This window comes from Crocodylus siamensis, chromosome 1 (genome assembly GCF_052110815.1).
Source record: "Crocodylus siamensis isolate JL-2025a chromosome 1, ASM5211081v1, whole genome shotgun sequence".
Lineage (NCBI taxonomy): Eukaryota > Metazoa > Chordata > Crocodylia > Crocodylidae > Crocodylus > Crocodylus siamensis.
This window is the reverse complement of record NC_143395.1, coordinates 140,522,275-140,548,167: the sequence shown is the minus strand read 5'-3', so window position 1 is coordinate 140,548,167 and position 25,893 is coordinate 140,522,275. Positions and strand designations below refer to the sequence as shown.

At 39.4% G+C, this 25,893-nt stretch overlaps 1 protein-coding gene across 2 annotated transcripts in view; it reads left to right on the top strand.

Annotated features, from left to right (window-relative positions):
- TARBP1 (tRNA guanosine 2 -O-methyltransferase TARBP1) overlaps nt 1-25,893 on the top strand; it is an 84,399-nt gene that overhangs the window by 12,260 nt on the left and 46,246 nt on the right. For both annotated transcript variants that reach the window (XM_090044314.1, XM_090044304.1), the window contains exons 7-17: nt 2,654-2,789; nt 5,183-5,279; nt 7,472-7,561; nt 10,690-10,828; nt 13,519-13,615; nt 13,864-14,039; nt 17,403-17,500; nt 21,526-21,687; nt 23,307-23,500; nt 23,931-24,192; nt 24,290-24,478. In XM_090044314.1, coding sequence (XP_089900440.1) covers nt 2,654-2,789; nt 5,183-5,279; nt 7,472-7,561; nt 10,690-10,828; nt 13,519-13,615; nt 13,864-14,039; nt 17,403-17,500; nt 21,526-21,687; nt 23,307-23,500; nt 23,931-24,192; nt 24,290-24,478 — 1,640 coding nt within the window. The remainder of the gene's footprint in view (nt 1-2,653; nt 2,790-5,182; nt 5,280-7,471; nt 7,562-10,689; nt 10,829-13,518; nt 13,616-13,863; nt 14,040-17,402; nt 17,501-21,525; nt 21,688-23,306; nt 23,501-23,930; nt 24,193-24,289; nt 24,479-25,893) is intronic.

Genomic DNA, 25,893 nt, shown 5'->3' with positions numbered 1-25,893 from the left:
ATTGTGCAAAAGGCACTGATATTATAATGTAGTCATTTAAATTTTACACATAGGTCTGGTCAAGCTGTGTGTCCAGCACCCAAGAAAGATTATATGGACATGTCTGAGATCCTTGTGCCATGTGCTGGCACATACTGCCATTCCCAGAATTCTACCATGTTCTGTCACTGTCAAAATAGTTTATCTTCTTACCTCTTTTTGGCCATTTCCAGCCCATCCAAATGCAATCCTTTGTACTACGAAGTACTACACAATGGATTTCCACCCATCTCTGAAAATGCTGGAACACTCCACTAGAACACAGGCGCAATTTGTTGCTTCCCTCTGAAGTGCTTTAATCTGAAGTCTTCAAGTGGCAACATTGAGTTAACCCAGTGACTTTTATGGAAAGTTAAGCCCTTGAAATGACAGCATAGATTAAGGAGTTTAAAAAAAACAGTCTTTCAAGAGCTGTTTGACTGATTTAGCTGATATTCTCATGCCCATCATGCAGAGATTATTTGCAAGTCAGCAAGAATAGGATCCACAATAATGCAGTTTTTTTTAAAGAAAATATCTTTCTCTTTGAGATGATGATACTTTGTATTCTGTGATTTATTCCTTCTGTTAGGAGCCCTCAGCTACTTCAGGGTTTGAGTTGTGAGGTTGCTGAGGAATTGTAGATGGCTGCTCAGCAGGAGCATGAGGCAGTGCAAGGCATGAGCTCCAGTTAATTATGCTGCTCTTCAAAAATTTTTGGACCTGCATGCCTGGGGCATATACACACCTACCCACACTGACTGCAGCATCTCTAAGAACCAGTTACTGTAAGAAGAGTAATTAATTGTTCTATATAACATGCCTATTAGGCAAGGCAAACAAATCTCACTAAAATCAAAATAGTTTCCAAACCCTGAAGAGTCCTTCATATATCCCATGGGAGACAACTAAAAACTGTTTCCTAAGTAAGATCCTGGGCTATATTTTTCTATAAGTTGGAAGACTTCTTGCAGTTAAGCCATTAAATCAGCAGTCCTGATTCTGCAATGAACTTTGTACTCTTTTCCACCTGCTTTCCCCTTCCTGAAGCTTCCTGGCATCTCCTAGATTTCAGTAGGTTGTCTCTGGACAGCGTGTTCCTCTCAAGTGGACCTTGTTCTAAGACCAAGGTGTAAGTCGGAAAATATCTAAGTTCAATAAGATTACTAAAGCCACAAGTACTACATTTAATAAGAACATTTTATTCATTATTACAGAATTAGACAAATCAATATCTGAGTTATATTTCCACAGTGTATTTTTCATCTGACCTCTTAATGTTAAATCAAGATGTCACAAACAGTTTAAAACAGAGTAAGTAGGCATTTTTTATCTTTGAAAAGAGATAATTTGCTAAATAGGTAACAGCAGCTGTGAAATCACAGAGAAATCAGAATGTCAGTTTGAAGTATTTTTCTTCTGTGACAGTGAACAGCTTTGGAAAAATCTAGTGCTTTTTTTATTGTTTTGTAATAAAATTGAATTGATTCGGCAAACTCTAGCGTAAGGGATGCTTCATAGGGAAGTATAAATACAGTGGGCCTGATTTCAAAGGTATTCAGCAGTCAGGAACTCCTGCTGAGTGTAACTGAGGAATATATCATCTTTTATCCCTGTTAGTGATGGAATTCCCTGCATTCTGGTTCTGGGCATCTGATCTGCACATAATACCTGTGATTATTTCTCAACTCTTTAATCTGAGACTGATTTACAGTAATTGAACAATCATAATGCAGGTATTTTTTTAATTAACCGTGAAGTTATTTTTTTCCAGTAACAGTATTTCAGATAGAAAATTCTCTCTGTGATAATTTCTCTACTTAGATTGTCTTATGGGCCCAGAACTTTCAAGCTGATTTCTGGCCAGGCTGATAGTGCATCAGTTTCTTGCTCCCTCTAATGGGGGTTACAAACTGCAGACATTTACAGAAAAAGGGAATTGAGGGAGGAGGAGGTCAGAAAAAGAGAGCCAACATTTATATTCTTAGAAAAGAGGTGATCTTTTGGCAGTTAAAAGTCCAGTTTTTTCCAGAGAAAACTTCACTTAAATTCAACATTATAGTTAATTCCATATTGCAGACTATAAAAGATGAAAATGATAGTGGGTTCATGAGCTTTCCTGGGAAGCTTTATGTTATTAGTGTTAAATGGAGAAGCATTTATTTATTTAAAGTAAAATATTGTACACATGTATAATTCATTTTTTCCTTTATACATTTATTTGCTGACCAGAAAAGCTTAACATGTCCTTTTCATTAAATTACTTTATGGCACTGTATGATCAAGAAAAAATATGCTACAAATTAAAACAACTCTTGAATAAAATAATTTTAAACCAAATAAAATATTAAATTCCTGTTTAAGGGCTTGATTTGAATGTCTTGCTTAAGTGATACAGAACAGGATCTTGAATGTGCATCATGATAAAACCTGGACTTTTTTCAGCCTACTTTCTTCCCTGCTATTTAAAAGATTTTAGAGAACAGGAAATGGAGTCTGAGAATACAAATTAGAAATTTACATTGGAAAAAAAAGTTTTTTTTATCTGTTAGGGTATTGTGTTCAAAATACAACAGTGTTTTAGAGTATTATAGTATTTCAGTTGTTCTTTGTCATTTTTTTGGTTTGCTTTTAGGCAGTTTTCTGTTAAAATTTATACAGAAGATGACAAGCAGACATTGGTGTGCTGTTCCCATTTTGTTCCTATCTATGGCACTGGCATATATCCCAGCATGTAAAGCATTGGGAATGGAAGGACTTCATGCACTAAGGTAAAATTCTCATTGTATTATGTTTCTCTCTGATGCATCCCTTCTCAGAGATTAAAAAAACCCCAATCATGGCAACAGAATTTGATTCTTGCAAAACATGTTAGCTTAACATTAAAAAAAAAAAAATGTTTCTTTCTCTATCCAGTCATCCAAAAAGTATGCAGTGTGCATTTCCCCCCATACAGTGGCTTTCCGCAATAGAGAGGCTTTCACATTTGTCCAAATTTGAATGTTCCTCTGCTTTGGCTCAGTTCAAGCAGACTTTCCTCAAACAGGCCTTTTTGCACAGGTCTACTCTCTAAAGGTGAGCATGGCGATGGATTAAGCAGTGGGGCAGAAGTATTCTTAATAAAAAATACATTTAAGTGAATATTAGGAACAGTGAAACAAGTAAAAAAAAGCAGTCTCCTGTGTTGACTGGTTTATTGGTTTCTTAGTTGGTCCTGGTAGAGCTAAGGGTTATAAGCCAGTAGTGGGAGAAACAGTGCTTAATACAGCCGATGATGGCAGCAGCATCACAAGTCTTCTACACACCTTGTTACAGCACTGTGTGTGCAGCTGGTTGTAATCCTTATAGCATAGGAAGCTGACTTGTGAAGGGGTTATGATTGGGGTACAAGAGATGCACTAATTCAGCACATTTATTCCTTGATTTCTTTGACAACAAGGATCTTGTGGAGACCTGTCTGGAATGATGCTCTCTAGTGAACAGTGAGGGGAGAGAAGCGTTTCAAATATTAGTTGCTTTTGTTTAGGTGTGATTTCCTGCCCCCCCTTCCCCCCCACTTACATACTTCTGTTATTAACCAGGACCATGAGCAAGCCCCATGTCCAGACTGTAGTACATCTTATAAATAAGATAAAGGATTTACACAAGATCACTACAGAGAGAGCCCAAGATTCTGGCATGACATCTAGTGTGATGGACCCAGTTTTAGCTGTTTAGCCACACAGCCTTACATACAGGATGAACAAAGCACATCAGTCTCTGGCTAGTACCCACATGTTTTCCACAGTCAGGGATAGAACCCATGGTCTCCAGTGTGCTGCTGTTTCCTACAACCAACTGTGCAATCGCCTGAGAGAAGTTGTCAAATACTCCACTGTTGGTGGTTGGAGAGGCTAGCATAAATTATGCTTTTGCTTACCAATATCCTGAGCAGTGTTAAGACAGAGTAACTTCCAAAAAGTATTCAGTGTGTGGTAGATATGCTGATATAGTGATATAAAAGCATTTGAAGTTTTTTTGTGAAGTATTTGATGAACTTAAAAATCTGTGTCACATTTCAGTACCTGGTAGAAAAAAGGAAGTAAAAACTTTTGAGTCCTTGATTGTATTATTAATAGGGTTTTAAGTGATGCAAGCATCGGTGGAATTTTGAATGATCCAGTTAGCTGTTTAGTCAGAAAGTTTTTATTAAATCTGGAGGCCAATAACATTAGTTTAGATGGAAGTTCCAAAATCCTATATAACAAAATACTAACTGTACATTCAATAGTGGTGTTACAATGCTTATTAATAACTTGCACCCACACAGTAATCATGGGTACAAGCATTTGATCAGAATACTTTCAGCTGGGCTAGTCAGGGAGATTCTAGCTGTCCCATGCTGGCTTGCTTTAGCAGATCAGCTCACACTAGCAAAGAATCCCTCTCTATCACTCCATTTTATCCCCCTAGATATCTCATTACATCTGCCTTCTTATGAACTGGTTAGAACTAGCCTAAACTTCCAACAGACTTACCTTGTCATTCTCAGTACACAAAACCTTCCTCCTTTTCTTTGTCCGTTCTTGAGGGTCTTCCTAGACTTTCTAGAGCAAACCTCCTTGACACTTCTTTGGCCTGCTAGTCAGCTTTCTATTAGTTATCAACCATTTCTCCTACATTAGCACATCTATGGCTTATCATAATTTCGTACTGCCAACATTAGCATTTTAAGTGTCCGTGTTGTCTGTCTCTGCTTCAAATTCAATTTCCTGAAAGATGGGCCTATACCTCATGTAAAAAAAAAAATATATCCAAACACCTATCGCATATCTACAATACATTTCTTAATTCTTAAAAATGGAGACATTTCTTCTAATTTTTCATTTCTATGCTTTTGTGTTTTGAAGTAGGTAGAAGTATATCCATATGCTCTCTTAATTTTTGTATGTATATTAAGATACATGGTTGGTCTTGATTTTTTAAAAAAAATTTAAATAGCATGGTATATGACACAGGAAGAGCTTTATTTGTGTGTAGAGAGCATATGGCAGATTCTATAATCCATCATATTAATATCCATTATTGAAATATGTTTGATCAGTAAAGGTGTGTGTGTGAAGAACTGTTTAGTCCGCTCAAATGTATAAATCTGTATTAAAGTGCACATTTTTCCTATTTTTAGAGATGTCCTGCAGTGTACTATGATCACACATCAGATTCTCTTACGTGGAGCTGCTCAGTGCTATCTTCTTCAAACAGCTATGAACTTAGTAGATGTGGTAAGTGCCGCCACCACCTCCTCCATAGTAAGTTATTACTTATAGATGATAACACAGCATAAAAAATGCTGCCAAATAGAACTTAGAGCAACTGATTTTGCTGAAATGGTAATTTTGGCAATGGTCAAATGCTATGTTCAAAAAGTGTTAGTTTGAGTAATGGAAGTGTAACTTCACTTCATTGTAAGAAACAATTTGGTTCTTTTTGTCAAATACTCTACTCTACTATCTACTTCTATTGCCATAAGACTTAGGACCTCATTGTACTAAGTACAAATGCTTCTTATAATAGTTTACATTATAAATATTTATTTATTTGTTATGTATGTTTGCAGGTCTCTATTTTTTAATGTCAGGATGGTGATACAGTAGTTAAGGCTGGAATATCACTGTCTTTAGTCTTGAATATCAGTTGTCTAATTTGCTGATTATTCTTTAGCTCTCAGATTCTTAAGTTGAACCAGAAAGATTTTTTTTCTTCCATCCCAATCTTTAAATAGCCTGATATCGCTTAAAAATTCAGAGATTATTTTGGTGTGTTAGATAGCTCAAAAAGCATTTTACTAGAACTTGAAACCTGCCATTACTGCTTAGTGATTTGTGCCTTTCTTTTTCTTGAGGATATTCTGTAAAATTTCTAGGTAAAAATTTTATTAAACTACAGTTAATGTATAATGCAAAAAACCATGGGGTTAGAAGAGACCTAAACGATCTATTCCTAAACTATTCCAGAAAAATGATTATCCATCATATTTTTGAAAACTTCCAAAGAAAGGGATTCCAGAACATCCCTGGTTAACTTGTCCTATATTGTTTTACACCTAGGAAGTTTTTTTGTGATTTATCCTAAATTTGTTTTGCTGTAGTCTATATTCATTCCTTCATATGTTAATCTCCTTTTCTCTAAGCTAAACATACTTAGTTCTCTCAACCTTTCCTCATATTCCAACTTTCTTTATTGTCTTTATTTTTTTCCTATGGATCTTCTCCAGTTTTCCTTATCCTTAAAATATGGAGCTCAGACCTACACACAATATTCCAGCTGAGGCCTAACCAGGATGCTGAGTAGCATGGTGTTATCACTTCCTGTGTCCTACATGCAGTGCTTCTGTTAATGTAGCCCAAAACTCTTGCTGCTTTGTGACTGCATCATATTGTTGACTGTATTGAGTCTAGAGCAGTGGTTTTCAACCTTTTCATGGTCAGGGCACCCCTCCAGTTGAGACCCAGTGTTGGTGCTACCTGAGCTTACCTCAGTGCTTCTAAACCAGGCAATACTGCCTCCTGATAAAACTGCTCATGCCTGCCACACAGCCAGCTGTGGTATGTGTGCACACTCCTGCTGCATTTGGACTTGGTTCAGAGAGGAACAGTTCCATGCACCCCCCTTTTCCATGGGGAGCGTGGGATGTGTTGGCTTAGGAAGGGCCGCAGCCGAACCAGCTCCTCCCTGCTTTAGGCTGAACAGATCCCTCATGCAGCAGATTTACTTGGCTGCTGCCGTAGCAGGAGTGCCTTCATCATGCTATCTCTGTTGAGAACTACTAGTTTATAGTCTAATGAAATCCCCAGCTCCTTCTCATCAGTGCTGCTGCCTAGTTAGTTATTGCCCATTCTGTTTTTGTGCACGGTTAAGCTATGGGTACTGTACAAGCTGCCTTTTGGCACCCTTTCTTCTTCAGTTAGTATAATGGCACTTTTTTTCCTCTGTTCGGGGATCTCCAATCACTGCAGAACTCCCTGTGCATTTTGTAGGTCGCTGTGGACCTACTTGAACAGAGATTCCTTGTCAATCAGAAGATTTAGTTGGAGCTTTGAAAAATCAGTATAACAAAAGTTAATCTGATCCTTATTAAAAAAAATGAAATAAGTGAATACATCTTTACTTGAATTGTCAGTGTACTCCCACAGCTAGATACATTAATTATAGGAATTCTATATTCTATAGGAGTTATTTTATAGGAATTGTATGTTCTGATGAACTTATGCTGGAAGTTGAAAAAAGGCAGAAATGAGTAACTTGAGAGTGCACCTTAGTGAGTGGTAAGGGAGAAAGTTAGTATCTTCTTGTCAGATGGAAACAAACTCTCCTGAATTACTGCTGCAGTATCACAGAAGGTTTTTTTTTTTTTGGTTTTTTTTTTGTGTATTTCTTTATATGTGAGATTCTGATTCTTGAATAATTCCTTTAGGAGAAAGTGTCACTTCCAGAAATTTCAAGTTTCCTTGTGTCCCTTAGACCAGAGGAATCCTTAAGGAGGGGGACGATACTGTGGATGGAGGTAAGAACTGAAACTGCTGCTGTTACTGTAATCAATATGTCCTTCAATAAACCATATTAATTTTTTGGTACGAGCTATAGCTTATGTTTTTAATTCTCTATTTTGAACTACCTTAATGCTGATCTTGTTTTGTGCCTAGGTGGTAAGATTTGTGCTTTTTACCTGGAAACTATGATTTCTAATGTTAAGAAGGAATTAATTTTAACTGTACGCAAGTCATTTCGCAGGTTCTGAATTAAAAAAAAATACATGCATCTTCACCGTGTATTGTAGGTTATTTAAAAAAAAATGTTCCTTTCCTCCTTCACTGACTGTGAATTCTTCAGAAAAAAGTCTCCTTCTTGAGGTAGCACTTCTGTTGTGCTTTTGCTGTGAATGAGGACTGGCATTAAGGCTGCAGTTTTCAAACTTCTAGAGCTGAGCCCCGCTTTGAGTTAGTTTTGTTTGTGCCCCTGCCTCAACCCAGATGAAGAGAGACATGCAAAATATGCTTTCATAAACTTAACAGAGACTAACTCAAGTTAAATTACCTATACCCAGAAATGACCCAAGCAGGGTGCGGGACCTGGGGCAAATTGGCTTCTGTGGGGCCCTGCCCTGGATGTGAGGAAGCTGGCAGTGGAGGCGGGTACTGAGCGCCTGGATGTGAAGCTGGCAGTTGTGTAGTCGGCACAGCCACTCCATCCAGGTCTACAGGGCCCCCCAAAGTGCAGGGTCTGGGGTGGTTGCCCTGATTCACAACCCCCTGGGGGCAGCCCTGCCTACACCTGTAAGTTTCAAATTCAGAGATTGAAACTGATATTCACAGATAAAGTACTCACTGACTGTAGCTGTTTCAGCTTCTGCCTTTTGTTTTAGAATAGTATCTTTTAGCAATAAGTACTGCTTCATTTTCACCTCGTAATAGTGTGAAAAACATTGAACTCACCATTAGACTCAGCAGCACTGCGCAAATGCTTGTTGTAATTTTTGTGTTGTAAGAGTAGATAGGATAGGCTAACGAAACCAGAAGGTGGGAAATGTAGTTGTTGCTATGGAAATGATCACTGACTTAATTAAATACATTGTAACACCTGTGAAATCAGTTGCAAAAGGTTTACTCATACTGTTTCAGTGTGTGATGTTGTCAAGTTCTTGTTATGTAATGATAATAAAAAAAAGTAATATATGCCTTGTGCATGATGCCCCCCCCCCAACATTCCTTCATGCATTTAAGGGGGTTTAGCTATCCATATCAAAGTAGTTGAAAAAGTACATGCGTCTGTTTGCAGAGGCATAACAGGTGCATTAATTAATAATGATGGATAATATCTAATTGTGATGTATAAAAGCTTAAATAGGCATGGGCTTTTTGAAGGAAATTATACATATACACAAAAAGATAAAGATATATAGAAATGAAAGCAAATGAACTTAATGTTCATACACAAGTGGATCCAGGATTTTATGAAGGGAAATGAAAGAGCAGTGACTGGTGCTGCAGTGATGGGTGCAACCCCTTTCCCAGCCTCCTCTCACTTCTCCCAAGCCCCTCCTTGAACCACAGTGTGCAGACCACTATGGGACTAGCATCTGGGGACTTTTGAGTCCTCAGGATAGATAAGAATTCCCCCTGTCCCTTTCCCCTGCCTGCTTCTGTCATCCCAACTCTCCTGGAGAGTTTGGGCACTCCAAAGCTATTTCAGCTGACCTGTGAGCTGGGCTGGGCTCAGCCTGGGACATTGGTGGCAGGTGGGTTCCCCCTCCCTGTGTTTGTTTTGGGGCTGGATGGTGTGGAACCTCTCTTCTCTCCACCGGGGAAACCAAGCAGGGATGAGGAAACTGTAGCTGCTGTCCCATGCTGAGGCCAGCCCTCATGCATTCCAGCTGGAGCAGCTCTGGAGCTCCCCTTGCTGCTGGGACAGTTGCAGCAGCTGGCAGGGGGGAGGGCAGTGTACATGCTTCTGAACACTGGGAGGAAAAGGAGGAGTATTCTTATCTTCAGGGACTTAAAAAGGTCCCCAGTTGCTGCTTCTGCCATGTGGTCAGAAAAGAGGGTTGCAGATACACCACTGCACCCAGGGGCAATGTGTAGGTGCACATGGCTGTGTACCCCCTGCAAAAAGGCGCTGCTGACAGTGTCAGCAGTGCCTGCAGTCAGTCGCTGTTCACCACCCTGCCAATAGCAGTGCTATCAGTGTCTGCAGGCAGTCCATGATTGCCCCTGACCGTGGCCAAAGCTGTTGAAAGCATCTGTGAGAACTCCCAGTTTGCCGATGCTGGGCTCCTGCTGCCACCCTCCCACTGGCACAGCTGTTGCCGGGGTCATGCGCTGTTCATGATTGCACCCCTTCTGGATTTGCCCCTGTTTATAATGCTTTTTTTTAGAGAACTAACATCCATTGTGTAGTTGCAAGCAGTTTAATGTATTGTTATATATGTAGTGGCAGGTTTACGTTAACGTATTTTTGTATAACTATTAGTGAAAAGTGTCATTTGTGACTGATGCAACTTTTAGCAGCCAGATCGTGTGCTCATGGGTAGATGCTTTTCTGTACTGATAAAAAGTTGCTGCTCTCCAAGGAGAACCCACAGGTATTCAGGCTTTGTCTCCAAATTTAAAAACGTCTGGTACAGGAGAAAAATGACCTGGGGATAACCAGAGTTAAATCACTCCCAGGAGAACTGGGGAGAACAAATGTCTGTATATGCAGTGGCTTCTCTCAGAAGAGAACAGTCCTCCAGCATCTGCCCTCTCTTCTTGAGAGATTCTGTCACTTGCTGGACTCTTGTTCCAGTAGAGAGAAGAACAGTCCCCACAGGTTGACCATGAGGAGTCTGGGGCAGCCAACCAGAACTTCCCCATATGCCCTGCTGCCATCTGTTGCCAGGCAGACTAAGGAAGTTTGCAGAGTACACAGATGTGTGGACAGCGCCACTGCCGCCCCAGCAGCACAGTGTCAGCATTACAGGCTTTCTACTCATCAGGGCCTCAGCATTCAAATATGTGTACACGCCATTCTGGGTAAGTTGCTCTACCAGGAGAACAAACCTTGGAGAATTCTCCCAGATAATTTGAATGTATGCATGCAGCCAAAGTGAAAACTTGTAGATGTGTTTATAAATAGTAATGTATTTGTTTTATTTAGCTTTGCAGTTGGCTGTGCACTAATGATGGCCACTTCAGAAAGTCCATAGAAAGTGATCTTGAGCATCAAGAGAGGTCATCATTAAGTACATATGTACTTACTCTTGTTGAAGATTACCTTAAGACACCACCATCTGAAAGTAAGTTCAGATAATATTTATGAATTTATGTATCTTAAGTGCAGAGTCTAGTGTCAGAATATTAAGGTTATGAAATCACTTACTCAAAAATAGTGCAACTAGGATGAAAGTTTTTGGTACAGAGTTTACTTGGTTAAACTCCACATCCCAGCCAGGCTTTAGTTTTCTTTTTTTGATGCATATTAAATACAATGTTTTTTTAAGAACAAATGAATAAAAAATAACATTTGAAGGAAAAAAATTGTAACTGCATTTATTCTTGTCCTTGCTTTACATTTTAATATGGCAGTATTGCTAGGTGTTTTGTGTATTGTTTTCCCCCCCTCTCTTTCTCCAGCCCACTTTTCAGGGGAGATAGTTAAGTTGTTCAAGTAAATAGTATTTGCAGTGGAATAGACTAGTAAGACTGCCTAAGGAAGTTGTAAAATCTTCTTCATTGGAGGTTTTTAAGAAGAGTTTGGATAAGTATTGAATATTTTAGGAGTTGCATTCCTGCATTCATACAGGTGATCTCTGAGGTCCTTCCAACCGTGCGATTCTAGGTTGCATGGTTTAAAAAAATCCACAGTTTTTACCAACAAAAATTGTATAATAAACACCCTGGAAGTTATTACCCAAAGAACCTTGTCTACCCTGGCTACCCTGGAACTAACATGGTTATGGAGGTACAGATACACTGTATTTTTAGTCGGAAGCTTTCTGTGCATCTTTCTTGAAAGTTACAGTACTCCGTTTAAGAGCATAGCTTGGAAAAGGCTGTGTGCTTACCTGAACTCAGTGTAAACAATGCTCGTTAGCTAAAGGAATAGCCTGCTTTCCATGCTTCTTTAAGTCTCTTTGTTTCTTGCTGCCTTATGTCTGTGACAACCTTGAAATTGATGGGACCTGATTATTTCAAGGCTGTTTTAGAAGCCTTGATATTGACAGCTCCTCGTCTATTTAATCAATTATGCAGTTGAGTACAGTTATTTTACAAAGTAGATAGTGACACCAAAGCATACCTGTGCACTTACCTGATATGCAGATAACTGGATATTACTAGCTTATTCATGGGATCAGTGCTATTGTGCAATTAAGCAAATCACATATTAAACCTGAAAGTGTCAGAAGGAAGTTCACAATAATTTTTGGAGCCTAGTCTTCAGCTTATTCAGTGGGTAAAGTTGAAATATTTGTAATCCAAAAGGCATGTAGTGTCTTCTGTCTTACATTGCCAGTACTTCAGATATTCTGAATTTATTTTACAATCATTTTCTTTCAAATTTATCTCTTTGTGCATCTTTGACTATTGTGTGAGACCTATCTTGTTGATAAAATGCATGCTGCTACATGAGGTTTATAAATGTGAAATGTCGGAAGTCAGACATGTTAAATTTATCCTTCTAGAGAATAAGAAGTATGTGTCGGATTTTAGTACTGGTGTGTACATCAGAATAAGATTGTATTATTAGAAAATTATTTTTCTAAAATCTTTTATAATTGGAGATGCTCCAAAATATCTCATTTCACTCGTGATAATTAGAGCAGACTGTTGAATTACTAAGTGTGTGGGGGATGCATGCTGCACAGGTCATACCAGTGCAGGATATCACTCCTCCTGCCCCCCCCACCCGAACAGCAGTGTGCCTCCCCCACTACACTGCGATATGCAAGCCCCTCTGCCCCCCACTGCACTGCAACATGCGGGTGCCCTGGCCTCATCTCACCTTCCTGGCTGCACCGTAGTGTGTGGGAGCCCTGTGGAGCTGCACTGTCACCCTATACTCTCAGGCAAGGACAAGAAGTAGAAGCTGGAGGGAGGAGGAGCATGGAGACCTGCAGCTGGAGTGAGGGGTAGGAGCAGTGGCTGGGTGGGAACCTGGAGCCTCAAATTAACTCTTTGTGAACTGCCAATTGGACAGCCCTGAATTACAGACTCTAAAATTGTTATCATATTCATTTGGAAATTTCCAAGATACACTTTTTGCTAAGAACAAGTTCGGCAGAACCTCCCCATCTTCTGAAATGTGTATTTAACCATTGCTTTAGAGCTCTAGGTCAGATGAATAAACAAACTTCTTATTATAAAAATAAAAAAGTTATCAGTTTACTTGACCTATCCACATTTTATAAATAGCTTGTTGAGAAAATTATACTTGTAAGAATTACAGGGATGTAACTGCTTCTGTACTGAAACTCCAGAGCAGGTCTTTATATCCCCAGAGTTAGAAATCCAAAACTCATCCCAAATTATAGCTCTTAGACTCTTTTGTAGCAAACAGTTTGTAAAATATTTGGATTACTGTATTTCTGTTTTAAGGGAGCTGAATTTTTCAACAGGATTTACATACCTCCCAAGCATGTGAAGCTGCTCTGAAAAATCTCAGCATTATTTTTAAATGTACTTAAATAAAGCAAATTATTAAAAGATGAAGTATATAACCTATTTTTTAAGATAAGTACCTGTAGATTTAGCACTTCTATAATAGAAGAAGAAAATTCAGCTACTTTAAATTTATATATAAGAATTCAAAGCTTGTTACAAATCTTTAGCCTGACATTTAGTAATTGAATCCATTAATCATTTATATACCATTACCTTCTGCTAATAGGATTGTAAATAAACAACATTAAAAGTTAAAGAAAATTACCATACTGAGGTGGTGTTTTTTTTTTAAATACCATGGAAACTTTAAATTATCTTTAATCAGGGGAAAGTTGCTTTATGCCTGACTGGTTTGAAGCTAAGCTTGTTGCTACAATGATTCTGCTGGCTGCAGATGTAGAGGAATTGAAGAATAAACACAGGTAAGTTTTATAAATTTAATTTTCCCATCAATTTTTTTTTCTTTTGGGCTTGGTTCAGATCTAATTGAAATCAGTGGGAAGGGTGTTCTTGACTTCAGTGGGCTTTGAAACAAAATGTTAGTCTTAGCCTTAGCACTTGTCACTTGGTAACATTTTCAAAGGAGTCAAGGTGACTTACCAGTTTGACTTGGGCACTTTAAGTATACATTCAGTAGACGATTCTCTTCTTAATTTTTGTTTTTGTGTAGTGAAAAAATCAACATAAAATGGATTGAATTAAAGGCTTTCTTGTACCCTCTTCTGGATGTCTTGCTGAAACTTGGCACTAATGTTTATATCCCAACACTGAAAGCTGATAAAAGCCTGCAACTGCTGTTGAAGTTATTACAGACCTGTTCGTTAAAATGTTCTAATCCACAAGATGGTTAGTAATATCTTAAGTATATTGTCCTATATTGTTTATTGTTAAACTAAAATTATGAGGCATTTGTTGTGTTCAAATTATATTGCCAAATATTAACAGTTTTTAATTAATGTAGCAGTTGCATTACAGGCTTCAGTGTTTACAGGCTTCAGTGTTTCACAGTAAGCTTTCAATAATTATTACCATTCCTGATAGCTAGTATTACTAAGGGGGAGTTAGTTGCATTCGGTTTTGGCTTGTACATTATTAAAAGAATTCTTAAATAGTTTTTAAATTCAGAATCTTTATGACTAATGATTTGTGAACAGTGCTACACAGGAATTATGGTGAACTATAATGGAAATTAGTAAATTTAACAGTTAAATATGCAATTTGATTTTCTAACCAAATTAGTAATATTAGACTTCTACAAATGCAGTCAAATGAGCCAGTTTCAGTCATTTTAATAAATAGTGAACATTGGTGATAAACCCAGTATGATTTGGAACATCTTTGAATGTGTTCATTTTATTGCAAGATCCTGGCTGGTTTCTTATTTAATTGAACCTTTTACCTGTTCAAAGTAAAGCAATGTTGACTGTTAAATAATCACAGAAAGCATCAGGCTTTGATTGGCCTCCTCTGGCCTTTCCCACATATGTAAAAGTCAATATGGAAGACCTTGAAGAAATCCTCAGAGATATCTCTGAATAACTCTTCTAGAAGCTGAAGATCTGCTTCGTAGCTGCTAGTTTCATAGCAGATTCAAAAAGAGAGACTCCATTCTTGTGCTTTTATATCTTCTCTTTGTTCTATTGATTTCTCTATTTTAGAGCAGCGAGGGCATACAACAGCTTTTGGTACCATTTCAGTGCTGATGCATTATCTCTATTTCTTGTGGTGCCAGTTAGGCGTGCACTGATAAAGATCTTTTGGGCCAGTATCAATGGCTGATTATTAAGGAGCCATATTGGCTGGTACCGATCTGATTGCCAATATGCAGCCAAGCACCTTTGAAAACTGTATCCAGCTGGTAAGTGTTGCAGGGGAAGGGGTGGAGAGGAGGGAAGGGAGCATGGGGTTGGGGCAGATCGAAGCCCCTGCAGTGAGGGGCTGGGGTAGGTGCTGGTCAGCTGAGGCAGGGTGGGGCACGGAACGGAGCTGGCAGCTCGTCTGGTGGCGTGTGGCAGGGGGGAGAGCAGGTTCTGCTATGCATACCCCAGGGGAGTCATGGGGGAGCATGTGCCCCCTGATCTGTGGGGGGGCAAGGGTGGGCTGTTGCTGTGGGGTGGGGCCAGGGACAGTGCCAGGCTCTTCCCCACAATTTGCTGTAGCCCACCCCATAGCCCCCCTCCCAGTGCCGCCTCCTGGCCCAAGCGCAGCCCCAGCCCAATCCCCCTACTGGGAAGAGCCCGGTGCTGCCCCCGCTCCAGCACAAAGTGGCAGCCTGGCTTCACCCCACAATCTGGGGGTACATGCCCCCACTCCCCCATGCCTCCCCTGGGGTGTGCGTAGTGGCAGGATCCATGTCCTCTGAATGAGCCTCTCACAGCTCTGTCCCACACCCCACTCTGCCCCAGCTGGGCAGTGTCTGCCCCAGCCCCAACCCCAGCTCCACTTTTTTTCTCACTGCAGGGGCCTCGATCTGCTCTCTCCCCACACCCATTCCTTCCCCCCACAAGAGACTTACTAGCCAGACGCTGCTCTCCAAGCTGCCGGGCTGGCCACGTGCATGCTGCAGCTGCGCGCATGCACGCACTCGGCATTTATCAGCCACATTATTGGCCACATCGGCCAAAAAAAACTGGTTGCCAGTAATGTTAATTTTCCTTTTATCGGTGCCAATACAATATGGACCGATGTATCGGTACACGTCTAGTGCCAGTAGGGCACGGCTCACCCAAAAAGTGCCTTGACTTATGTTAGTGACTGAATGTTTTGCCACATTTATTTATTTCAGTTTTTACTCTTGTAACTTATGTATGTCTTCATCTGTAGACTGTCATGGGAATGTATTTTGTGTTCTCATGTTTCATAATCAGACTCTATCCTAAACTTCCTTTAATGGTAGATACTGTTGTTTCAGTTACAATCCTTGCTCTCATTAGCTCATAATTTCCTGAAAATAAGTTTTAGGGTATGCTCTACTCAAAGATAAAATACTTGAGAAAGTATTAAGAAAGTAACATAACAATTTTCACTTCTGTATTCATATAAAACTATTCCCCATTAAAAAAAACAAAAAAAACCCCCAACACAACCTGCCACACAGTCGCCAAATTACTAAATGTAGGTGCCTCTTACTGTGTCCCTTGGAAGCATTGGACAAGTGGCAGTTTTGCCTAAGTGATCTTTTCTAATGTGCATGCTCATTCTTCAGTTTGCCTGCAGCCAGAGGATTATTTTTTCAAACACATATATGTATGATTGCAAGTATGATCTTCTTGGTGAGGTATATAATCTTAGTTTAATATAAAAAGGCACTTTTCCAGCTTCAAAGGCAGTTGAAGGAATTTTGCTCTATTTTTTTTCTTTTAAGAAACTAAATGTTTTTGTGGAGAGAGTAGAGAATAAATAATGTTTCAGAAAAGTAGGAAATTTGAGTGCGAATTGAACCTGTTCTACAGCCTTATCTTTACTGTACAAAGTCAAGACTGAGCAACTCTTGTAATAAAGATTAAATTAGTGCTCACACATAGTTAGGATTATTGGAATGCCATAATGCAATATAATGAAGTTTGAGAACAGTTCTAACTACTGTGGGTTCCCAGTTGGTAAAACCCTAGAGTATATGCTTAGATAGAAAAACTATTTGAGTGCTTATAAGTTAAGCACATGCTCAGATGTTATACTGGATTCTTTTATTCCTTGGAGTCTCAGAACAGAAAAGATGCCATATGCCTGAAGAAGGGTGATAATACCTGAAAGCTTGCAAAAAATGTTTCCCCAACTATTCAGTTGATTCAATAAAAGATATCACATCTACCAAACGAACCTTGTCTGCATATGTTCTTAGACCAGCTATAACCAAAAAAACCTAGATTGCTGCATTTGAGCATCTTTTGGTATAAACTTACATTGGCATCTGATAAACAGAAAGTGACAAACTAGAGGTTTACCTGGCTATTAGTGTGACACCCTAATATATCAGCTTTGATTTGGGACTCTGAATGCCCTTCAAATATACTAAATGTTTTAAATACTTATTTAAGGGATTTTCAACATATAGTTTAATGTTTTTGTTTTTTTTAAGAAACAGAGCATTGTATGTGTTCTGGAGTATAGGATGCCTAAAGCTAAGAAGAAGAAAAATGATAAATATTTCTTAAACGAAGTATTTTTCCATTGTGTTAGTGATATTTTTTTTGTTTGTTTTCTGTACAGACGGGGTATTAACTTTTCTCTGGAAGTGTGTTGAGACTTCTGTAGATAGTGTTTTAGATTTTGTTCTTCGAAGGCTTACTACAGATGATTTAAATACTGTAAGTATTTCCTGAAAGACTTGCTGTCTACTTGTTTTGGTGCATTTTTGCTTGTTAATCTGATTCAGCAGAATTTTTTTACAAGTTTCTAAACAAAATACTTCCCATCCTCAGAACATCATTTTACATAGAAATAGTCATGGTAAACTTATTTTAACAGTAACCTGCTGAGGCATATCGGGTTTTTTTTCAGTGAAAGGAATTCAGAAAAGATCACAATACAAATGAAAAATTGGTTGGTTTCTTTTAACCATTAAATTGACTTTGTAGTTGGCATTTGCAACAGAAAAGGACAAGGAGCTTTTTATATTTGCCCATATGGTATGTCACTGCTCAGATCTAAAGTCCAACAGAGATACTGACTGAGTAGATTTAGGAGGTATACATCTGTCAGTTTGAGGTTTTGAGTGTTTTGGTACTTCCTGAAGTCACATTTCTATTGTCCTGCTCCCATTTTATTGTAGTGTATTACAGGCTTGTGAAAATTTTAAAATCTTCCCATTTTATTGTATTAGTGAAAGTCTTAAAATGATGCATTGATAGTAATGTTTAACTACCTAAAAAAACTGCTAATCATCATTTATATGCATCAGACTGACACAGAACTCTGCAAAGAGTAAAAAGTGTAGGTCCCTTATTGAATGGAGAAGGTAAGTTAATAATATACTACGCAGAAAAGGCTGTTGTGTTTACTGCCTACTTTTTCAGTCTTATAAAGAGTTAATTATTAAATGAGGAGCACAGTCAGTCTTGGGGATGAGCTGTACGTAATCAGCTAGTAAAAGGAAAGAACAAGTTAAAAATCACATAGATAAGATGGATACTTTCAAATCAGCAGGACCTGGTGGGATTTATGCTAGAGTAATCCAGGAATTGGCTAAGTAATTGTGGAGTCTTTGACAATTGTGGAGGTTGTGAGGTATTTCAGAAGATTGGAGAAGGACAAACAGTGTCCAACTTTAAAAATGGGAAAAAAAGCAGGATCCAAGGAATTGCAAACCAATCAGTTTAACTCAGTACCTGTAAAAATAGTGAAGCATACCATCAGTCAATCAATTTCTAACCACCTAGAATTAGAGATGCACTGATACATGGGTCCCATATCGGATCACAGCTGCAGCACAGCATATGGGTGGACAGGAGCGCAGCCTGGCGGTGTGGAGAGCAGCCTGGTTCGGCTGGTAAGTCTGTTGTGAGAAAAGGGGTGGGAGAGGGGGCAGATTGAGGCCCCCGTAGTGATAGAGAGGTGGGGTAGGGGCAGGCACTGCCCACCAGGATGGCACAAGGCATAGGACAGATCTGCGGCTCATCCGAGGTGGAGGTGAGCTCCTGCTGCTGCACGCACCCAGGGAGGGCATTTGGGGGGAGGGGGGGGTGCTCCCGGATGTGTGCAGGGCGGGGGTGACTGTTGGGCTGGGGCTGTGCTGGGCTCTACCCGGCAGGGGCTATGCCTGGCTGCGCTTGAGTTGGGTGGTGGCAGTGGTGCTGGGAGGGGGCTGGGGTGCTAGTCACCCCAACATTTTCTGCAGCCCCCTTCTCCTAGCACTGCCGCTGTCTGCCTCTAGCCTAGCCTAGCCCAGCCCAGCCTAGCCACCTGCTGGGAAGAGCCAGTGCTGGCCCCAGCCAGTGGCAGCAGCTTGTCCTCAGTTTGCATGCAATCTGGGGACACCATCTCCCCCTCCCCCCATGCCCTCCTGGTTTGTGTGCAGCTGTGGGAGCTGCCCCCCCCGATGAGCCGTGACTCCGTCCCATGCCTTGCCCTACCCCAGCTGGGCAGCCCCAGTCCCACTCCTTTGCTCACTGCAGGGGCTTCCATACGCCTCCCCCATCCCTTCCCTCCACCCATCTGTTGCCCCACAATGGACTTACCAGCTGGTTGCCGCTTTCCACGCTGTGGGGTTGTATATTGGAATCATATTGGCCAATATGGCTCATTAAAAATTGGCTATTGGTGCCACCCGTACCTAGAATGTATCAAGGTGTTAACTAGGAGCTAATGTAGATTTGTAAAGAACAAATTATACCTAATCAACCCAGTTTTTCTTTCTGTGATAACGTGGTGGCTCTTGTAAAAACAGCAACAACCCCCCCCAACCCCCCCCCAAACAAACAAAGAAGACCCCCATAAAACAAAAAATCCAAGTGAAAGCAGTGTATGCAATGTACCTTTACTTTAGTAAGGCTCTTGACACTATTTCTCACCAAACAAGTGAGGTAAAGAGATATAGTTTAGAGAGGAAACTACTTTAAGAGGGTTTGTAAGTGGTTGGAATAGTATGCTCACAGAGTAGTCATCCATGACTCGGTGTTAGCCTGGGAGGAGATATTTCCAGTTTCATAAGGGTCTGTCCTGCATCTGTTGCTGTTCAGTATCTTTTATTAATGTTTCAAAGAATGGAATTGAGCGTACGTGTATGCTTAGCAAATTTGTCAATGGCATTTAGCTGGGTGAGGTAACAGGCATTTTAGAGTAGCTGTTTTCAAATTGAGGTTCATGTACCCCTGGAGATAGTCAATGCTAAACTTTAACAATGGTGATGGAGCTTGTGATTAGTCTGTATGCAGTAAGTAATGGCATTTCTGCATGTAGATGTTGGTATTGACACTTTCTAAAGATGCACATGCAAGGTGTAGGGGTACAATCAGCAGTATTTTGCAGGTAAATGGGGTAAACAGCTAAAATGTTTGAAAACTACTGCTCTAGAGAAAAAAATCACCTTGATACATTGGAAAAGTGTGTTAAATAAATAGGATGAAATACACTGAAGGCAAGTGGAAAGTACTATACTATATTCCTGAAGTCGTCTGTTCAGTTTGGGTCTGCTGTTTCAAGAAAGATGTGGACAAAATTTGTAAGCATCCAGGAGGGAGCAACAAAAATGATTAATGGTCTAGAAAACAATGAGATGAGGAAATGTTGTGGGAATTTGAATTACGTAGTTTAAAGAAGAAAAGACTGAGGGAAGGATTTGATAAATCTTCAAGTACTGATAGGATGGGTTAGAAAGAGGATGGCAGTCAGTTGATACACATGATATGACAAGAAATAACTTGAATTACAGCATGGGAGAATTAGTTTATATGTTAAAAAGAATATTCTAATGATGAGGGTGTTTTAAGTACTGGAACTTATTATCTCAAAGCTGTTTTTCCTCCATGACTGGAAGCTTTTATGCAGTTTAAGCATATGTCTGGCATGTTTTAGATCAGAGGTGCTTAACCTCTGGCCCATGTACCTGTCATCCATCCTGCGGGACTCCTCATAGGTCTGGAAATTTGGTGGGGGAGTGGTGGCAACACTAATTTCCACTTTGCTGCTAAATTTCCAGCCATATGGGGGGTTATGCACGCTGGACAAACATGGCCCTGTGTGTTAGGTCATGACGGCACATCGGGCTGCTCTGCAGCCAGAATTGGGCCTGTGGGAGGATTAACATGCAGGATTGGATTGGTGCACAGGGTTGGGTGTGTGCGTGGCAGAGCGAGTATGCAGGACCAGGTCATCGCACTGCATCGCACCTGCAGACTGACCCCACACTTGAGAATGAGGAAAAAGATAAAATGGTGTGAGCATCAGGGACTGAAGAGACAGAAGCAACAGGCCAAAAGATGAATGTGGTAGGAAAGCAAAGTAAGACAGAAGATAAATGAGAGCTTGTTTTTATCCTGGGACTCTAATCTGTGATGAGGAAACGTCTTTAGGAGAAGGGAGGGCAGTGGTGTGTTTGATAAAACTGATTGGGAAGAAAGGCAAAACTGCTCTTGGTGGAAAAGAAAATTGGAAACTTACTTCAGTGTGTCGGGTTTTGTCGGGTTTTTTGCTGCTAATGGTTACTCAGACAGAGATCCTTGATGTAGATGGGAACTGGGTAGAAAAGGAGAGAAACTGTCCCTAATTACAGGAAAAGAAAACATTTTAGTGGTTGTGATTGCTCCTGACTTTTTCTATAGAAGTTGTTAGTTATGTCTAATTTTTAGTTGAAAATTTTCCCTTTTTAATGCTAATTTTTTTTTCTTCATTTGAGGTTTCAGATTTGGATCGTTGTAATTTATACTTGGCTTTAGTATCAGAGCTGGTAAATTTATCATTGAACATTGGTTGGAAAAAGGGACCATCCATCTGGAATTTCATCTCTTCTTTGACAAATGCCTCTATTCATACTCTGCAGGAGGCAAGTAATGAACAGGTAATTTTTAGATGCTTTCAAACAACAGGGTTAAGGAATGGCTGATTATATGATAACATTTGTTAGTTAATATAATATTTTGCAGAATACTCATGTAATTCATTGGCAGTTTAAATATTTCAGGTAAATGCTCTGTACCTTAGCTGCAAAAGGACATTTTTAGTATTGCAGTACTATAATTCTCTGTTAACTTACAAAACTGCTGTGTAACGAAAGCAATTTATTGGTTGTAATAATGGATTATGATGTTGAATGCTTTTTCTTCAACTACAGTAAAAGGTTTGATATCTTTAAAATAGAATAAACTGCAAGCCTGTTCCTCTCAAAGCCTCATATGAATACAATGTTACATTTTCAAGATCAAGTACACAATGATAAAGATTAATTTTATATTGTAGTTTCTGTATTAAAATATTTTTACATATAAAGCAAATGTATGTTTAGCAACAGAAAGAAGAAAATAAGGTATTAAATATGAGAAATATGTTTGAATTAATACTGCTAGAAATCCTTACATTTTTGTAATTTACTGAAATGAGTTTTTGATCTGGGAGCATTTGCTTTATCAAAAATATTTTTATACGGATTTAATTTCCTAAGGTGTATTTTAGCAGGCAGCATAAAGGGAGAAGAACTTAAAAGATTTCTTGTTCTTTTTTTAACACTTCTTTGCCTTACATACCTTACAATTTGCTGCATCTTTCAGTGGAATTTTTAAGCTCGTAGAACCAACAAGTGTTCACCTAAACTGTTCATCTGAGACCTTCATTCAGCTACTTCTTTTGAAACCGTTGTTAATTTTACAGTTGGGCGTCTTTAAGTTGTGATTGTGTGTGTGTAATCCATCTTTTAGTGCATATGTTTTGCTTGAAGGATACTGTGCTCTAAGTGAATACTATAGATTTTGTCAGTCATCTGTTGGGGGAAGGAATGAGGAACCATTTTGTGTTCCTGATACCTAAAGGCATTCAGCAAAAATTTTATGATAACCATTATAACTTTGTTTTGAAAATGGCCAAGCACACTGACGGTATTCATTGTCAATTTTAAATAATCTGCTTCTCTGCCCCATTGATCCTCACTTGAACTTGTATGATTCTATACAGAAATCACTTTAATTAGTACTAGACTGAATCTTGTACTATAGGAAGTGGCCTAGTTTCTCTTGCTTCCCACTCTTCTCAAATGGAATATATCTCCCTTTTTGGAATGACTATTTTTGTCTTCAAGAGCAACTAAAGTAGTCTAGTTACAAGCTTGGATTGTGACTGCATGTGCCTGAATTCTACTTTTTGGTTCAGTTTTCCATAGCAGAATTTAAGTTTAGAATTTACGAGAGAAGTTGATGTGTGACTATTTGAATAATCTGTTTAAAATCAATTTGCTGTAAATAGAAAATAGGAATTTAAGGTTGACCTTGGTTGCAGGTCAACCATAACTGTAGGTGCATAAGTGCAAGAATATTCTGGAGTGAGTTTCTGTAATTTGCAGGATACAGTACGTACTTGTTTTTCCCTATATTTTATTTTGTAGTCAGGTTTTCAGATATATTGCTATGTTTTACCTTACCAGAGGAAATTGCACTGTTTTACTCTTTATGTTTAATTTTAATATACCAGGAGCCAAAACTTCGAGAACAGATTCAGAAGGTAGTTAGTATGGCATCGCTAACTGTGGTGTGTGAGATTATTGATCAGAAACCTGAACTGCAACTTGAATCTATGCAACCTGTTGAGACCCTAAAAAGATTTATTTCTTCTGCTCAACTTAATCAAGTATTAAAGAAGCCATCTTCTATTGAAGAAAAAAGTAGGTATGTTTGTGCTACGAATCATGTATGAATCATTCTCCATGATAAATTTTTTAACACCAAATAAAGCAAATCTAAAATGCCTGTCTTATTTAGTAATATTTGACAAGATACAAATTTTTTTATGTTAATTTAAATAAAGAGTTCAAGTTATCCAAATAGTCTTCCAGCTTGTTAGATACAGGTCTTGGTGAAGATTAAATGGGTTGTCTTATCTCAGCCTATTCCGTTGTAACTCTGGAATGTAGGGCTCAGTCAGACTCATTGAAGTCAGTAACAAGGCTCTTAGAAATTGTCTAAATGGCAATTTCATGTCCCATTAAATACTTTTGATTCTGTTCTGCTTGTGTTAGGGTAGTACACGATCACATAGTTTGTGCGTAGGGAAACTGATGTATTAGTATGGACTTGAACATATGGTCTCTTTTTGCAGTTTATTTGAAGAATCAACTTCTTGTCAAGGATGGGGGAAAATAGTTGCCTGCTACATACATGATCAGTGGGTTTGCCTTCATTTTCTTTTAAAAAAGTATCAGAACCATATACCACGATCAGAAGATGAGACTTTGGAATTAGATTTGCCTGCAGTTCAGAGACCAAGAAGAACTTTCCAGTCTGCTTTGGAAGCTCTAACTGTTCTTCCTTCTGAGCAGGTTTTACCTGTGTTTCATTGCATGAAAATACTTATCCCCAAGGTAAGAAGAGACAGAAAGCAGTTTAAAGGCAGTAATAGCCAGAAATATTTTTTCTCCCCCCAAAATAAAACACTGCTTCCTGCTCTTGTGTTTTCAGCTTCTGGTTTCATCTGAGACTCTCTGCATTGAAGCGTTTGATCTGGGTTGGAAAATTATATCCTCTCTGAGCAACACACAGCTAATATTTTGGTCTAATTTAAAAGCCTTTGTTCAAGTTGTTTTTCATACTGAGGTTCTTGCTGTTGCAGCAAGTAGCAAAGGTCAAGCATATGCAAAAATAAAAGAGGTAAGTGCTTTTTTTTTTTTTGGTAAATGTTTGTAAAACTCTAGCTGATTGCATTAAGAGGGCAGGGCATGGGTGGTAACTTGAAGGACGATTCTGTTCAGAATGACAAACTTTCATAGGTGACAGCCTACTTTGTCAGATGCTATTACAAAGTAGGCTTTTTCCAATGAAAGTTAATGCCTTTCTGAATAAGTCTTTAAGGTGCTACCTTGCTTTACCTTCTGCCTGACTTCAGACTCAGACTGTTAACTATCTCTTTCTATTTTATTAGCCTGAGACATCTTTCTTTTTTAAAACATGGTTGTAATTTTTTCCTCTTAAAATTAAGTGATTTTTTTTTCACTTGAAAAAGGTGCTGTTTTCAGAACATTGGGCCCAAAGGATCTTCAAAATAGCTGTACAGTGTAATTCCAACCCCCATCTGGAAGGGATAAGAGATGGTTGCTCTGTTTTTTTTACTTCTGTTCAGTGCTTTGTCACCTGAACCTTTCTATTGGGGGATTAGTGAGTGATTGAGGGAAGACTGCTGTGAACGACATGGAAAAGATGACTTCACAGAGGTTCACTCGAGAATCCTTGGGTGGCACTGATTTTAGTTATTACCAATGTGAGCTGGGTTCAGTATAATAACGGACAAGTAAGAGGATTTACATCTGATTATGGTTTGACTCATCCAGTTTTCCTTTTCATGGTAGGAAGGGTTCTGTATTTTTCATTTTGCAGGTCGTTATTAGGGGTGTGTGAAACAGGCCATATTCTATTTGGATTTGGCCCAAATCGAGGGACAGCGATTCGATTTGTTGATTCAGATCACTGTCCTGATTCGATTCAGCCGAATCCAAATCTGAAGATTCGACGCAAGTTCAGCCATAGACACAGCTTTAAGTGTTTTTTCTTCATACGTTGAGGTACCAAGCGTGGCTTATGAATGCTGAGGTGGTGAGATGGATAGAGTATCCCACAGAAGCACATAGGGCCCTCCCATGTGCTTGGCTGTGGACCTCTCCCCATGGTCCCCCTGACTTAGCAATTGGCCACGGGCGGACCCCAGGTGCTGGTCCCAGACCCAGAAGGCACCAGTCGCTGAGTAGGGGGGAATCCTCTGCGTGCTCTGCAGCAGACCCAGAAGTGGACGGAAGTGCTTCTTGTCCACTTCTGGGTCTGCCGCTGAGCATGCTGGGAACCCCCCTTCCCTCCCAGTGCTTCCATGGGGATGCTCCATCTGTCCCACCATCTCAGCACTCATGAGCTGTCTGGTACCTTGAGGTATGTAGAAAAAACATTTAAAGCTGTGTCTACGTCTGAATCATTGAATCTCTCCAAATTGATTCAGAGGTTTGGATTCAGAGATTTGGCTGCTGAATCGGGCCAAATCACCGCTGAATCGAATCAGTGACCGAAGAAGCTTTGCATAG